The sequence below is a fragment of the Panthera pardus genome, unplaced genomic scaffold (assembly GCF_024362965.1).
Source record: "Panthera pardus isolate Hobbes unplaced genomic scaffold, ASM2436296v1 HiC_scaffold_1, whole genome shotgun sequence".
In the NCBI taxonomy this organism is placed as follows: domain Eukaryota; kingdom Metazoa; phylum Chordata; class Mammalia; order Carnivora; family Felidae; genus Panthera; species Panthera pardus.
In genome coordinates this window covers 88,877,156-88,894,848 of record NW_026526654.1, presented here as the reverse complement: position 1 = coordinate 88,894,848, position 17,693 = coordinate 88,877,156, and the positions used below count along the sequence as shown (strand labels likewise).

At 37.6% G+C, this 17,693-nt stretch overlaps 1 protein-coding gene across 6 annotated transcripts in view; it reads right to left on the bottom strand.

Moving 5' to 3' along the window:
* The window catches only part of ZDHHC20 (zinc finger DHHC-type palmitoyltransferase 20), a 75,639-nt gene that overhangs the window by 3,104 nt on the left and 54,842 nt on the right, over nt 1-17,693 (bottom strand). For 2 of the 6 annotated variants that reach the window (XR_002079618.2, XR_008421601.1), the window contains exons 8-11: nt 15,620-15,752; nt 11,541-11,667; nt 8,049-8,138; nt 6,512-6,627 (exon numbers count right to left, since the gene is read on the bottom strand). Coding sequence is in view for 3 of the 6 variants with exons in the window: in XM_019447997.2 (XP_019303542.1) it covers nt 5,380-5,417; nt 6,512-6,627; nt 8,049-8,138; nt 11,541-11,667; nt 15,620-15,752 (504 nt within the window). In the remaining 3 variants the exon portion in view is untranslated. Of the gene's footprint in view, nt 1-618; nt 3,618-5,339; nt 5,418-6,511; nt 6,628-6,971; nt 7,017-8,048; nt 8,139-11,540; nt 11,668-15,619; nt 15,753-17,693 lie in introns of those variants that run through there. The other 4 variants (XR_008421596.1, XM_019447997.2, XM_053900963.1 and 1 more) reach the window with 4 other exon arrangements.

Genomic DNA, 17,693 nt, shown 5'->3' with positions numbered 1-17,693 from the left:
ATTATTAGCCGCTTCTCTAACTAAACACTATTTTACCAAATTTCCAAAAGGATCAAAATAACAGTTATTCTCTCATTTGATATATACCACTTTATAACAACAACAAAAATCTGTTCAAATACGAGACTTTATTTTTATTTATTAATAAGGTAAATATAATGATTTTTGAAAAAAAAAAGCTTAAAAACGTTCAGCCTTCATGTTAATGTAGGTTAGGCCATCCAAAAGACAAAGCAGAGTTAACATTAAGTCATGGTCCAGGATTATACTTATGACAAACAAATACAGGACTTACGGTGCTTGATAAGTAAAGACAACCAAAATAAACCGTATTTCAAATTTGTTTCTATAAAAACATATTAAAGACCATTTTAAAATAGTATCCATCTTTTCTTTCTAATGGGCATATAGCTTCATTTGCAATCATGTACAAATATAATAAACTTGACTAATAGCTTTTGTAATCTTTTAATACAAATACAATTCCTTCCTCCTTTATGCAACCCAACAGGGTAATAGCAAGTGAAGTCATTAGAAAAATATGGACCTTTCTGAATCTATATTGCATTTGTAACTTAGATTGGAAAATACAGTTCAGATCATACAGCATCACCTGTACCTTGCAAATGATCAGATATGGTCTTTATTTTGGCTGAAATGCAAAAATACGATTAATTTCTCAATAACAGATTAGTTAAAAATAGTTTCCATTGATAGCAGTGCTAGTCCTAGAACAAAATGTAAGCAAAACATATTTGTAAGTCACTGTCTATTCAGTGCCCCCAATATACAGACCCTAAGCCCTTAATATACATTTGCTTTAAAGATTAATGAATGGACATCTCACATGTCTGATAATCTTTACTTCAAACGATCCTGTAAACATAGTCAAAATCTTTCTAAAAGAAGTAAAATTCAAGTAAACATTGCATATCTGATTTAAACTAACCTTACAGTTAAATTCGCTTATGACACATTGGATGAAAATCATTCAATACGTAACAAGGTTTTAAAAAATCATCCACATGTAAAAATGGAACTGAACTCTGTAAACATGTTCATGTTTAAGAACTACTGTAGTGCAGCTGCTCTTTGGTTTGGCATAATGAGACCGGCCAGACGCCTCAGGTACCGAACATTCAAGTAAATCTGTACCCAGGTAAAACCAAGACTCCTGGTGGAATTTGTCTTTAATGGCAATGGCAGGACCTGAAATTCAACTTTATTTTCCTTAAAGATATCAAAGTGTTCGAGGGACCACAGATAGAGTACTAATAGATTTCGACAGGCCTTCGTTTTGACCTTTGCCCCTAAAGAGTTGATAGCACTAATCAATCAATACCAGTCGAAACACCAAAGAGGCAACCTTGCCGTGACTCCCAGGCCATTTGTAGGCCCCTGCTGAATGACCATTAACACGTATGAATAAATCAGCCAAATATCTAGAATGTGGCAAAGTGCTGGCCATAAATTAAACCAAAGGTAACTAAGGCAAAGGCTTTAAGTGAAAACTTCTCAAAAGGTGTTTGCTATACTATTAAAGATGATGTTAAATAAAACTTAAGAGAGAAAGATTACGTCACCACAAAAGTGCCTGAATAGGTTAAAGGGGAAAAACTGTGTTTCCTCAACTGTTAATCAGGTGCATGCAAATCCTGTGATCTAAATGTAGAAATACTCACAAAAGGTACCGGGAGAACATTTCTGCAAGTAGTCAGGTAAGTTTAAACGTTCACAATTTCCTTACAATACATAAACCGCCAAAGTGAAGTGATTTTTTTTAACTCCCTTAACTCTCATACTTAAAAGTTTTCTGGAGTCAAGAGCATTAGGACTACAAAGTTCAAATAAAGGTAAAGGAACCATTATAATAGTATTCCAAACTGTATTTTCAAAGTAACTCATTCCTTTGGTTCAAAGGGAGAAAACATTACTTCCTATTAAAACCTAATATTAGCATAGCCAATGGAATTAGACGAATCCTATAAACTGAAGATCTGGAACAGCTGACTAAAAATTTATGCTACATTAGGAAATTACAGAGCTATCCCTACAGCGTATGTTTGGCATACAGAAGGTGCCTCCAAAATACTTGGTGGATGAATGAAATATAAGGTTAATTTTGCAAAATTAGGAGTCAAAGAATGTGAGAGGTCATCCAGTCTAACTCATGCATAATACCCCTTCCTCCAATCCTATTTTACAGACCGATAAACCGTAATGGTCAATATTTACAGATGCTGGTTAAGATTCAGCTCTATCCAATACTGGAAGCAATCAATCATTTTGGTTTGTGTGTGCACATAGGACTAAGCAGGATAAATGAGGTAACATGTCTATGTTGTTTCTCCCTTACAGGGTACAGTATTTTCCCTTAGAATTAATTCAACAATTCCTGTCGCTTAGACTGGATTTCCAAAGGAATAGGGGTATATATGTTTACCAGGCAGAAAGGGGCTGCTGTTTAGGAAGTCAGATTTCAAAATTGGCACGAATAGTGGAATCCACTGCTCACAGACTGGAAGTTTTAAACGGACTACTCAGGTTAGAATTTCTCTCCTGAAGGTAGAATGATGCTAAGCAGTTTTATCCTAGTTCAAATTGCATTTTAAGTCACCGTTTAAGCTTTATAGGATTGCTGTAAAAAGTTTCCAAGCAATTTTTAGTAATCACCTAAACTGACATTTGAAAGTCAACAGCGTGTGTATCCTAAATACCTTAGGACGACAAGTAATTTTTAACAGCTTACAAAACGTGCCCATCTTCCTCTTTACTTTTCTCCTAGCCACTGCCACTATTCTGTGTCCAATATTTCTATAGCACATGTGCCTTTGTGTTTCCCTGCCCATAAAAATACCCATGAAAGTTCAACAAAAAAGGAATTTGAAAGCAGAGAAAACCAAAAATATTTCTCTTTAAGCCTTGGGCACAACACTACATTACATGGTTGTATTAATGCTTAGAACTAAGCCCTCGATGAATTATACAAATGTACTCCATGTTTTAAATAACTATATTTAGATATCTGAATCTTTCTGAGTGTTATTTTATAGCCAACAATAAAAAAACTTTATTATTAAAAATGTTGAAAAGTATAAAACAGTAATTATAAACTAGCAAACACCCAATAAAAAAAAGTTATTTTCTTTTCCTTACACGGTACAAGCAACAGTAAGTGGATATTATCAATCACCTTCAGCCACCACACTGCCCTACATGTACTTCACCTAAGACAACTTCTCAGCTTGTTGGAGTGAAAATTTATATGGATACAAAGAAACGACTCTAACAATAGAACTCAGGTGTCAAAAAAATACATCTGCCATGTCAACGTGTGTTTTGATAGCTCATAACTGTAGCATCTCATAACAGGTGTTATTTCCAAAATAAAATTAAGTCACTTTTGTAGCAGTCAGTCGACGGAGCACAAATGGGCTTATGTAAGATTAAGGCATCTTCCTGCTCTGGAGTTAGTGCTTCTGTGGATCCAGCGATCTGTACAAAGGCTTCCTTTTTTAAAAAATATATCTTCTCTTATACTTCAATTATTTCATTCCATTGATCATTTTCTTGCAAATAAAACTGAAAATATCAGTCCATAATATGTTCTTATAAACCTACAAAATCAGAAACAATTGAGTTATTGGTTAAAACTTAATTCTATAGTTCTGAAAATAAGATTTATTAAGCGGTTCTGTGGGCTAAGGTATAAAGCTGCTAAAATAACAAGACCGGACACAGGGGCACCCGGGTGGCTTAGTCGGCTGCACGTCCGACTTCGGCTCAGGTCATGATCTCACGGTTCGTGAGTTCAAGCCCCACGGCAGGTCCTGTGCTCACAGCTCAGAGCCTGGAGCCTGCTTCGGATTCTGTGTCTCCCTCTCTGTCTGTCCTTCCCTTCCTCGTGCTCTGTCTCTCTCTCCTTCAAAAATAAATAAACACTTAAAAAATAATAAAATAAACTAAGACAGGAAATAAATACTTTAATACAACTAATACTGTAATAATAACAAAGATTTTTATAAGCAGCAAGTAAGGGGTACTGCTGACCTTCTTCCTCTGAAGCAAACGAGAACATTTTAAAAGAGGTAGATTCTTTTGGTTCTCCCTTACTGTTAACTTGGACGTAACCTGCGAGGACATCTTTATCCACCCCTTCCTAAGACTGCTAGAGCATATAGGGAGGTCCCCCAGCAACATTTATAGATTGTTGAGGATTTTCAACAACCACTAGCATCAGACATTCTTCCACCCACATTAGGAATTCTAGAACCAAGGCTATACCACAGCCACAGTTCTTGGTGGGCATGGTCACCTCATGACACACAGTCACCACTCCTCTCCAGAGTCCAGCCTGACACAAGCCCACCCTGAGAGCCTCTGTTCTGATTCTGCTAGGTCTCACCTAGGCTCTGCCTGTTACCTCGGACCTGGGCTCCAGGTCCTCTGTGAGGAACTGAATGCTAACGAAAACTGCTGAGCAAGGAAGCAGATGTTCCCCTGACTGAGACTGCAGATGAGAACTCCTTGAAAAAATGAACTCCTGCCACAGAAAAACTGACAGTAAAGGCACACTGTCTTCAGTTGCTGTCTGTGGTCGTCTGTTATGCAGCAAAGGGTAACCAATACAGGTTACGAGGAAGACTTCGGAACAATCTAATAGCTGCCCAAGATGCCACCAAGTCATCGAGAGAGTCCCCAACTGAAACAGAGAGCCGTCTTTGTTTCAAAGCATCGGGAGAGACGGAGCTCACTGCATCCCTCACAGTTCAACTTACTTACACCACCTACTTGCACTAAGGCTTATGTTTAGTCTGTCTGGGAAGTTCTTGGGTGCCAGTTAAATTAATCTCCTCTGGCTGCTGTCTCGGGCTGGCCACACAGAGAACAGCTGATCAGCGTGGCTGGCTACAGGAAACTCTCTTTTGTTACCTCTTTTCCAACTAGATCACATCAGCGAACCTCTTCAGTCTTTTCTGCAGCCACTCTTCTCTGGATCAACATCTTTCTACTAGTAGGCAAAAGTCATCTTGTTTTTCTTAAACTAATTAATAAGACACCGTTTACTGAAAAGATTAGTTGTCCACATACCAACCCAAAAAAGCTTTTAGCTTCTTCATTAACCTACCAATACATGTTTACTAAGATTGTGCTAGGAGTGGTAAGAAAAATGGGATTGAGGCAGCTGTTACCTTCCAATCTCTTCTTAACTACCTAATTTTGCTGATATAATTGAAAGAGTAAAAAAAAAAAAAAAAATGACTTGCAAATTGTTTTGAGATTAGAAAACATGAAAATAACTGCATTTGTTCAAGGAGATTACCTTTATACTGTCTTACCTTGTTCTTATTCAAATGGTTAGTTATGAACCAGTGGTACTCAATTTTCTATTGCCACTGTAACATGGTTATTTGTCCCTGTAAGCACATAATTATATACGACATGACACAAAAAAAGAAGTATTAAGTTTCTGGCTAAATGGTAGAACTGATGATCACAGTAAAAGCAACTCTTACGAAAGCACTATATTATGCTTATGGTTATCAACCATAACCATATCCTCTTGGAGAACCCAGAAGCGCTAAGAGCTAAAAGTCTGGTTTTAGGCTTATATTTGTGAAAATGTCCATTGGCTTTGAAAGCAGCAATAACTGCGAAGCCCATGAATGAATTTTTCCTTTGACCTTACACATGGGTCTGATGATCCTAACGAATACTAATTCAAGAGAATATCCTAATGATACGAATTCAAGAGAATAACTTAAGCACTGCGAAGAGCCAAAAACAAACAAAAAATCAGAAATTCTGACAGCAGGCTTTCAAGTCTTAGGGTATCTCCCTTGGTACAAAATGATCTGAATGTCCAAACCATTTTCCCACAGAGCAAGATGAGGACAGTGCTATTCCTATTGCTATTAAAACCGCCATGCAAAGAGCGTAGCTTGTCATGCATGTTAAATGGCCAGCCTATGTCATAAACCTGGCCTGGTTCAAAAGACGACCTCTGTCTTGTCAACTGTTCCACAATGAATTCATAATTCACGAAATGATTAACAGTCATCATGAAAAGGTTAAAATATTTTTGATGCACTCTTTTTATATATTAAGGCAGCAAAGACTACAATGCATTTCAAAAATTATTTTCAAATAAGCAAAATTAAGACCCTAGAGAAAAATCCTGTTTAAACGCCATTCAGAATAGTGAATGCCAAAAGAACTTTCTACACCTGAGGTCAAGAAACATATGGCTGGGTAACAAAAGGAAAGTCCAACCGTGTCAACAGAACAGAACACAGGAGTAGCCACTACACTTCCTCACTCAAGCCTTTTCTCCATAAAAGCTACCAATAAACACTGACACCCCATATGTCAGATATTCCATTAACAAGTCTCTCACATGTTAGTATTTTTAAATATGGTGCTATTTTGATTTCTCCACAACTGTTAAACCTGGTTGACCTTCATTTGAACCAGAAAAAGCAGCGTTTTCGAGAAGACAAGTAAGTATTACCTGATCTGACAGTGCCTTCTTCAGATTCATTCTCTGTCCACTGAGACTCACTGTCCAACAATCGGTTTTTTGATTCACTAAGCGGTTTGATAGGAAAGGGTTGATTTGAGCCAATACTGAAAAGAGGAGGAAAATAATTCAGTAACTAGTTTAATGCTCAATTAATACTTAATTAATAAGCAGCAAATTAGTATTCCTTCACCTACATATGTGAGGGCAACTCATGAGATCTCAGCACTCTTAAAAAACTCTATCTTCAAAAGAAAAATATGCCCCCAACCCCCAACTGAATGGCTCTCTAGACCCGAGAATCTGTATTCCAACAGTGCCAATGAAAACTATTAGACAAAAGAAAAAAGCTCCAAAGGCTGGTGTGAAACTTTTAAAACGTGTTAATCAAGAGCCGTTAAGGTAGCACAAGGTGGGGATCTAGGTCTGTGGCCAGGACAAAAAAAATTACCTGTCATTTCCCAAGTTTTCTGCTTTCTACCTCTGCAGTTTAGATCTAAGGGGAAAAAACGATTTAGTGACTCCGCGTAGACTTACTTTTCTTGCTAAGAGACCCGGGGAGGGAGGGAGTGGAGGAACGGAAGGAGGAAAAGGGAAGTAGTGTTCCTTGCGTACTTACTACGGGCCAGACACTGTGCTGGGTGCATCAGACACATGTCAAGCTTCACAATAACCCTTGGAGGCAGCTGTGATTGCCCTCATTTGACAGAGCTGGAAACCGAGTCGCACACAGCTGAGGTGACTTGTTCAGACCCACAGTAAGAGTTAGAGTTCTAAGGTCCAAAGACTGGAGGTTCTAAGGTCGACGTTCTGATATTAATGGGCCGGCTTGGAATTTATAATCCCTCCTCCCCCGCAATTTAATTCTGTCTTAAATAAATTTCAACTGTTTCACTTTGACAGAAGCATCTCTATCTTCTTTAAAATTTCATTTAAAATGAGCTATTTCTGTGAATTTATGAATCGGATTGCTTGGCATGGAAATACTGAGAAAATATCTCCTAAGATGAATGAATGAGAAAAAATTTTCCATTTGTATTTTTGAAATCCTCATTAATATTATTTTCACACCGCAGTTAACATCTGTTTATCAAAATATAATGATGGATCGCATGACCAATTTCTTTGAAAAAAATAGAGCTGATACAAACCAACAGAATCAAATCTTGAAAGAATATCTTAGTTTCTAGAAAGATGTAGCATATTTAGGATAGCCATGTTTCCTGGTTGGCCCAGAGATTTCTAGTTCAAGTATTAATAGCAATAGCCAGCATTCTCTTTCTTACTATTAAAAGTGTTATGGTTTGGATGATAAAAAATACGGCTGTCTTCAACATACTAGGTAAACACCCACATTAACTCTCAGTTAAAAACCTTTTATATAGAATTTCTCTTTGCCTATGTTGGCTCACAAATTACTACGTATTTATATGTATGTACAACACACACACACACACACACACACACACACACACGCACACAGTTTGCTTTATAATGAATACTGAAAATTTAATGACAAGAAGCACACCTTCTGGCATATTCATTTTGATTTGTAACGGGAGCTTGTTCCGGATCCATCCCCACAAGGCGAGTTGGAAAACTGCAACCATCACCCAAGCTGCATAATGAAAAATATCAGCAATAATTTAAATCATATTAATGTAAATCAAGGTGTTCAAATTTAATAACCATTCTTCAAAGTCACAGTATAAAGAAATTATACGTTGTCATTACAGAGAATAATTCTTAAAATTTTCTAATTTAGAGGGTTACTCTTCTCTTATAATTTACATGTATTTAAAAACAATATCTTTCATGACTACTAAGATTATAAAGCCTCTTATAATACCTCAAACATAGGTATTCAAGTACCAGGGAAGCTGATAATTAAAAATTTGGGTAATTAAGACTATAATTATTATTAAGATTATGCTGCCTCAAACATAGGTAATCAAATATTTGGGTAAGTGACCTGCTCATCACTATCAGTTAGGACATCATAAAGGCACAAAATGGAATTCAAGATGTAAGTTCCACATATTTATTCATTTGACAAGTATTTATTAAATGCCTACAATGCTCCGGGTACTATTATAAGAGGTAGGGATAGAGCAGTGAACAAAGGAGAAGAAAATCTCCGCCCTCAAGAAGTTTACAATTAAAAAATTATAGACATATCTTCACATTTTAAAAATACCAAAAGTAGGTAAAACGGACTTTCACTTCCAGCCAAGATGGGTTAACCGGTAAATGTGACCTCCTGGCATGAACAACCAGAAAACTGAATACTATATACAATAACTATTTTCCAAACAGGCAACACAGAACTGTAGTGTCTGAAAGAAGAGAAACCAACCAAGTGAGTCCCAGCTTTCTGCCAGGACCTGGGCACCACCAGGGGAAGCAGAGCAAGGTCGTCTCATTGAATTGAGGTTTCAGAGATGCACGTTTCAAGGTGATGTGCTTGAATCCACTGGACAGAGCGAGGAAGGGCGGATATGCAGAGGAAGGCCTATGGCAACGTGCACAGCATTTCACTGGAGTCTCGTGGTGAATGCTAAACTACACATGTGAATCTGGGAGAAGAACAACTGGGAAGTACAAGAGAACAATCCATGAAGCTCCTACAGCACTGGAAGGCGTTCGAATCTGACCAGCCACACTAGAGAGATCTTACTGTACGTCTGGATTCGGTAGAGACCCCAGCTTGTTCTCGCCTGTGTTGCAGGGCTAAACCTGCCCTAAAGAAAATGCTACTTTGAACCCAACCTAACAAAGCTTAAAACAGCCTCAAAAGGACCACACTAAAAACACAAGTAACTGCCAAAGGGAGAAAGCAAAATTTAACACACAAAATTCAAAATGTCTACCACCTAATAAAAAATTACTAGCATGAAAAGTAGGAAAATGGGATCCACAACTAAGAAAAAAACAGTTACTAGAAAAGAATTAGAAATGACTATGAAAACTTGAAGCAATCACTTTAAATTAGTGACTATAAATGTCTGTGAATTAACAGGAAAAATGGACATAATGAGAAGAGAAATTTAAGATACAAAAAAAAGAACCAAACTGAACTTCTACAAAAGTTCAGAAGAAAAACACAATATTCTGTGTATTCTGAAAAACACAATATCTGAAATGAAACATTCATTAGATGAGCTTAACAGCAGAGCAGACATCACAGAAGAAAAGATCAGCGAACTATCCAAACTTCAGCAGGTAGAGAAAAAAGATGGGGGGCAGGGAAAAACAGCAACGACCTGTGGGTCACGATCAAGCAATTTCACATACATATATTTAAGGGTGCCTGAAAACGCAGTGCGGGGAGAGCATGGGCAGACATGATTAATATTATTTAATTGTGATGAAAACTATAAATTCAGAGATCCAAGAAGCCTAATGAATCCCAAAGAGGATAAACACAAAGAAACCATACAGCATATCAAACTGCTTAAAATCAGTGATCAAGATAACATCTTAAAAGAAGCTAAGGAGGAAAAAAAAGACCCAGTAATTTACAAATAGTGGAATAAAGATGAATGAGGCTGATTTCCTGTCAAAAACAATGCAATCTGTAAATTAACGGAACAACATCTTTAAAGAATGGGGGAAAAAACAACCAAGCCAGTCAACACTGCAATTGCTATTTAGAGCAAATAATCTTTTTTTTTTTTTAATTTTTTTTTTTTTTACGTTTATTTTTGAGACAGAGAGAGACCGAGCATGAACAGGGGAGGGGCAGACAGAGAGGGAGACACAGAATCGGAAGCAGGCTCCAGGCTCCGAGCCATCAGCCCAGAGCCTGACGCGAGGCTCGAACTCACGGTCTGCGAGATCATGACCTGAGCTGAAGTCGGACACTTAACCGACCGAGCCACCCAGGCGCCCCTAGAGCAAATAATCTTAAAAAATACTAGTCCGTGTTCTACCCAGTCAGAGTGGACTACCTTGTAATACAGGAGACAAAGGAGATTGGTACACTTAAAGATACAGCGATAGGATCTGCCAAATGAAACACAGAAAAAAGACTCAGAAACGGACAGCGCGTCACTGAGCTGTGGTAGAACTTCTCGTGTACGAATACACATGCATTTGGAGTCCCTGCAGTACTTCTTCTTATTTGAAGACATAATGATTCAAACACTTTCCAAATCTGATGAAAGTTATAAAATCACAGCTCCAAGAAGTTCAACCAATTCCAAGCACAAGAAAAACGAACAACATACCAAACAATATATACCAAGGCGCATCCTCATCAAACTGCATGAAACTAGTGATAAAAAGCCTATTTTAAAAGCACTCAGTGAAAAAGACACATCACATACAGAGTAAAAAAGAATGACTGCAAACTTGTCAGAAAAAAATGTAACCCAGAAGACCATTAAAGCAATATCCAGAATTATATGCCAAGCGTGAAAACAAAACATTATTTTCAGACAAAACTACAGGAATGCAGTAAATTAAGAGAAGAAAATCCCGTAACATTTATAAATATGTCATTCGAATTTCAAATATTTTTTTCCTTTTCTGTAGTGACTCTGATATATAGACAGCCTAAGATGCCTAGGGTCTGGGTGACAAGGAAACTGTGAATCATCTCAAGCATTTATTTTCATTTAAATCTGAAGTTAAAAATTGCATTATGTGTTGGGTCTTTGATTTAAAACACAACAGAATAATCTGTGATAGAATCTTTGAGATGTAGCTAGTAAGTATAAATTCTTATCATTTTCTACTTCAAACAACTTATTTACATTTTGAAGGAGAAAGTGATTGTTATTTTTATGAATCATTTTTTCCACTTTCCACATATATGCCCAAACCAAACCCTCTTTTGCCCATGTAATAAAAAACATGAAAAATAAAATATTTTATATAATCAAGATATTCTGAGTTTTCATTCTCCAGGCTCAGAGGATGTCATATACAGTATTCTGTGAATCTTAACACATTTAGCCAGAGAGACAGAGACTATCACAGATTCTGTAATTTCTGAGACCTGCGTTTCATAAATTACCTTGAAAATATTGGAAGTAGCCAGTATTTCTTTTCATCGCCAAAGACTTGTCTCCAATTTTTACTGCATCCAAGAGAAAAACCATTTCCATCAGGTCCATATGAAAATGTGGGTGAGCGGAAGGATTCTGTTATAGATACATAGATTAAAAAAAAGAATTAATCCATTTAATAATTATACAAGGATGGAAAGTAGCAATTTTCTTGCTTACTCTCTTTGATATCAAAGTTTTATAAATATAATTTAAAACAAATATTTGTAACAATTAAAAGAAACTTCTCAAACTTATTTGGGAAAAAATACTACCTCTGAGTATTTCATCATCTTTATAAAATGAAAATGTGAGAAGAATTATCTAATATTACTAAAAAATTATATCTCACTTAAAAAACAAAAGTTTATGGGGTGCCTGGATGGCTCAGTCAGTTAAGCATCTGACTATAGCTCAGGTCACGATCTCACGGTTCCTGAGTTCGAGCCCTGCATCGGGTTCTGCGCTGACAGCTCAGAGCCTAGACCCTCCTTCACACTCTGTGTCTACCTCTCTGTCTCTCCCCCTCCCCCGCTCATGCTCTGTCTCTCTTGCAAGAATAAAACATAGAAAAAATACTTATTTTGAGACAGAGAGCATGTGCACACGCATGCAAGTGGGGGAAGGGCAGAGAAAGGAGGAGAGAGAATCCCAAGCAGGCTCTGTGCTGACAGTGTGGGGCTCGAACCACATGGGGCTTGAACCCATGAACTGTGATAGCATGACCTGAGCCGAAATCAAGAGTCAGATGCTTAACTGACTGAGCTACCCAGGCGCCCCTATATCTCCCTTTTAAAAAAAGATATGCTAACTCTTGTGACCTCACTCATTCATTACTTACCACGTGCCTATTGGCACAGTACCAGATGTTTGAGATCCAAAGGTAAATTAGATGAGATTCTTAAAGAACCGACAGTCTAATAAAGTCTAACAAAACTGCACTGTGACACAGATACAGGTGTGAATGGGGGTGGTAGTACTTGAACATGATCTTGAACGATGAATAAAAAAAAGAGGCAGATGCTAATCAGAGACCATTATTTCAAACTTGGCTGCTAAATGCTCCATAGTGAGGGCTGAAGAAAGATACACTTCTCACCAGAAAAATGGTTTTTTTTCCTTTATTTAAAAGTACAATGCATTTTAGCATGTTTTATAAGCTATGGGTAAGAAGCCAGGGAGAGAGGAATTGGGAAAGGTTGATGATACAGAACAGTAAAGTAAAAACTGATGCAAGAAAATTCTAGAAGAAATGGGACAGCCTCTAGAAGAGTTCTAAAGATTAACCTTAGATACCAGAAAAGACATTTGTCCTCAGAATTTAGAGGCAGCGTGACAGTGATGGGTTTGAAAGGAGAAATGTCTGTGTGAGGTTACCAGGGTCGGGGGAAGGCGGTTAAAAATTTACCTGTGACAACTTCTAATTTTTTCAGAGACACATGACATGTGACTGCCAAAGAGAGGAGAAGACCCAAGTGAGGTCTGAGACTTTAACTGGGTAGGTGCACCCATCAGTGTGGGAGTAAGACTGTCTTCCCCAGCTTTCTACACCTCAACATACTTGTGGATAAAGTGAAGCGCTGGGGAATAACCAGGGAGCAGATCAGCAAATGAATTATGGGAGGAAACCAGGGTGGGGGTAGTGTGAGATTACTGTCAGGAGTCGTTAAAGTCACTTGTTACAGGATCTAAAGCGGAAAAGACGAGAAAATGAGACCAGAAAGGAAGGGAGTCCTTGAGAGAGAAGTGCTGGAGAATACAGGCAGGGTCAAAGAGGAAATTCGGTGGCATACAGAAAAGGATAGATGAAAGGATGAAGAACGGCCAGAGAATGGAAAATTCCAATTGAAAATTTCAGGGACTCCTCAGTTCCAAGAGAATAAAAGGTTCACTATTTAGTTTATGGGAATGATTAGCCACCAGAATCAAAGACAGCTTGCCTGTCGGGGATGATCGCAGTTGTCTGAATATAGAAACTCTTTAAATTGGAGAACTGGTCTCAAGGTAGGTAGGTGACAGTAATGGAGAAGGGTAGAGGGGATACCTCAAAGGACAGAAGAGCAGGACTCTGGAAGAAGCAATGGAGAACCAGCCCAAGGTCAGGGGTGTGGAAGGTGAGGCTGTAAAGGAAGTGGTGTGTCCGGGTAATGATTTTTCAAAGTGTGGGTTAAAACACCCGGATAGCTGTTTTTCACATCCGATAGGCTGTGAAATCAACTCAGTGGTTTGTGACCAGCATTTCTTTTTAATGAACTAGAACAGAAAATATTAGAGTACATTGCAAATAAAGATTAATAATGTTTTATAAATTTTTTGCTTATTTTACTTATATAATTTTATAAATGTGTACATGCACTAGGTCACGATACAAATGATGCCTTTCTTACTGGAGTCACAGGCAAAAAAGTTTGAAGAAGACTAAAGAGAACAACGGGTTTCCCATGAAGCACTGCTCTCTCATAACAACAACGCTGGGCAAGAAACGAAGCAGGATTAGAACTGTAAGTGTTCCAAGTGTTAAGGTTAAAAAGTTAAATTAAAGTGCTCAGGCTCCCATCTGAAGCAGTCAGCTATGACTCAGCTTCAACCGAAGGATGCCAGATAGGAAAACGGGCCCACTGTTACCAGATTTACCAATTTCTGAAAAGAATTCTACTTTTCTATAGGAAATCTCTCCCTTTCTAGTTCGGGTGGTTCATAAGGACTAGACTTTCCATGTAGGCTGCCTTTTATCATTGCCGGTTAAAGACAAAGAGATGGCAGGATATCTGTGAACAGGGTAACAAATTAATTACTAGACACCAGAAAGTTTATTTATACAGAAAAGGGAGGAATGCATGTTGGGACTGAAGGAGGTGGGCTGGGAAAGAAAAGGCACAGAAATCTTTACCATGGAGCCCATCATGCCTTAAATGACTCAGTAGGACACAAGGTTAAAATAACCCAGAGACATATCTAAAAGTCTCCCTAAGATGTCTTTATCTTTCTGTATGATAATCTATCTGCCTCTAATTCTCCTGTTAGACATATGGCTTTAGATGGCAAGGAGTCTTTGACTTTCCTATGAAACAATGTGACAAATCCCTATTTTGTCTTTTTTTTTTTTAATTTTTTATTTGAGAGAGAGAGGGGGAGTGTGAGCAGGGTAGAAGGGCAGGGAGAATCTCAGTTAAGCTCCATGTTTAGCACAGAGACCAACGTGGGGCTCAATCCCATGACCCTTGGGATCATGACCTGAGCCGAAATCAAGAGCTGGATGCTCAACTGACTAAGCCACCAGGTGCCCCAACAAATCCTTATCTTGTACTTTGGTACATTAGCCAATGCCTAAATATTTCGATTAGAGCACGGTAGCTGCTTACAGGCTAATAGCTTAGTTTGAGCAATGAATGCCACATCACCCTTATTTAGGAAATGTTTGTCCAATTATTTTAATACTTCACTGAGTTTCTCCCCTATATTGTACTTTAAAAAATGAACAACAAAAAAAAAGGAAATAAATACTGACATTAGTGATATAATACATAAATTTCACTGTCAATTGACATAAAGCCATGTTAAAAACACTACTCAATCAGGGAACATGCCAGTCAGTGTGCAATCAACTGTGGGGGAAAAGAGTAAAAGACACATGTTTTAGCTAAAAAAAAAAAAAAAAAAAAAAAAGCTGTAAATGAGGATTCAAAAATTTTTTTTGGATTCAGAGAATGAACTTCCTTATAACATGTAAATCTACTATCTACCTTTATAGGTTGATTTTTGAAAAAGCATTGTATAAACGCAGGGAACAGCTTTTGTTTACTAAAATTTATGCAGTCGGTTCTTTTATACACAATGCACCACTGAAAATACATACAAAAGCCAAACTCATTTCCTCAACCTTCAAAACAATGAACGTTTACATTTATTGTACACCCATTGTTCTTATCCAGTCACAGTCTTAATACGGAACTGTTTTACACTTCTTTATCATCTATCTTCTCATGATACTTCATACTCATTTATGGTCATTTTCCTAAATAATTAGGATTTCTTTTAACCTACTTACCTATTGTTGTTCTGTTTCTTCCAACCAGCCAGCAGTGGTAGCTGAAAAGTGACAGGACGCTGATGAAGAACATTGTAGACACAAAGAAAAGAAAAAGTACGTGGAACTTTGCACGTGTATCAGAGAGTTCATTCTGAGGAAGGAAAAAGGAAGAGTCAACTTTAGAACCGTCAGCCTCTAAAATATATTATTATCTGGTTCTTCCTAAAGACTGCCGAATCTACCAAAACTCGTGCCAGGTATGAAGACTATGGAGTAAATTGAGGTAATAAATCCAAAGGCAACATCTCCAAAAGCAGAAAATTGGCATTATCAAAGGAGCTTGCTTATATAAAAGGTGGAAAGAGTCATTTTAAAAATTACTCTTAAACATTTAAAAATTTTAGTAATGTTTTCAATAATAAGGATGCATTTTGCTCAACATTTTCTTTTGTACTTTACGCATATCTTCGTATGCTTTCCCCAATATCCAGGATATACAACGGCTTTCCTTATCTATGCCAAAATATTTGCTTATTTTAATTACACATGCTGCTAATCAGACACTAACTGTGATAAATTTACCTTTAATTTCTACTTTTGGAACACCACAGCAAATATCCCCACGCCCTCAGTTGTCTTGATTCCTACCTTTTTTATCCTCGTTCAATTCCTCCAGTCTTTTTCGGTAATTAGCAATTTTGGTACATACATTTACCACAAGGTATTAGTGAATGAAAACAGCTTCTCTGTTACCCATTCTTACGGCAATATTCATTTTAACAGAAGCAAAACCTTAACCTGGAATTATTATCTATTAATAGGAGACAGAGGAAGCCCTTAAGTATTGGCTCTTAAAATAAAACCGTCCATATGGTTTTCCACTAGAGCATGAGGTGGTTCTGCTTGACTGAAACATTGTTTACAGGGTAAATGGAAGGTTTTTAGCATTAGATGATTCTTTCGTCTTTTTCTCTTCTCTCCCAGAGTAACCACAATGTGTTTTCACTACACCAGGTGATTCTTCTAACTTCCCATCTTGTGAAGCAAATGAGTTTTATACGTTTTTACTAGAAATGTCACAAGAATGGCATGGCAATGATGTTCTTTTACCTTTGGACAACTCTCTGTAGATTTCCTGCGGCAAAGCTTGTACAAATAGAGATAATGTATTAAGAAACCAAATTTTATACAAAATTATCCTGAACACTACTTTTGTAGATCTTTTATGTTTTGAAGGAACACTAAGATGTTGCTCTCTAAAGGTCGTTGACGTTTCCTCCAAAAACACAAAAGAGAACACAGACACGAATATTTAGCTCTTCAAGCACATTCAAGGTACACTTTAAACAGACACTTTTACACTGTTTTTAAAAACAGAGATTTATATCTAGGAAAAAATAAAATTCATTTTTTTTTTAGCAAATAGCTCTTATTAAAAAACTTCTGATTAGTAGTTTCTTTCTAAAAACTGTATCTGAGAATTTCTTACCACCTTCACTGCTACCGCAACAGCCTTCTCAGGGCGCTGTCCTTTACCCTGCCGTCTAGTTTCAGCTCGGCAATCAGGGTGACGCGTTACAGTGAGCCCACGTCACTCCTCTGCTCCCGTTTCACTCAGCGTGAAAGACAACGTCCTTGACACTCTCCGAGGCCCACTGCCTGGGCTTCGCGTCACTCCCGTTCTCAGTCATTCCACTTCAGCCACACTAGCCCCCTCGCTGTTACACGAACGCGGTGGGGGTGCGCCTACAAAATTTGGGGCCTTTGCTCTGAAGTCCAGATGCTTCCTCAGAAGTCTTCTCTCGGATGTCCACTAACTCCCCTCAAGTCTTGGCTCAAATCTTATCCTTCTTATTGAGATCTACCCTGATCACACTCTTTTTCAAAAATTGAGATATAACTGACATGTAACGTTAGTTTCGGTTGTAAAACATGATTTCACATATATATCAAAATGATCACCACAATAAGTCTAGCTAACATCCGTACCACAGGCACAAATTTCTTTTCCTAGTGAGGAGATCTTTTAAGAGGTACTATCTTAGCGACTTTACAACACATTTAACTATAGTCACTATGTTGTGCATTACAT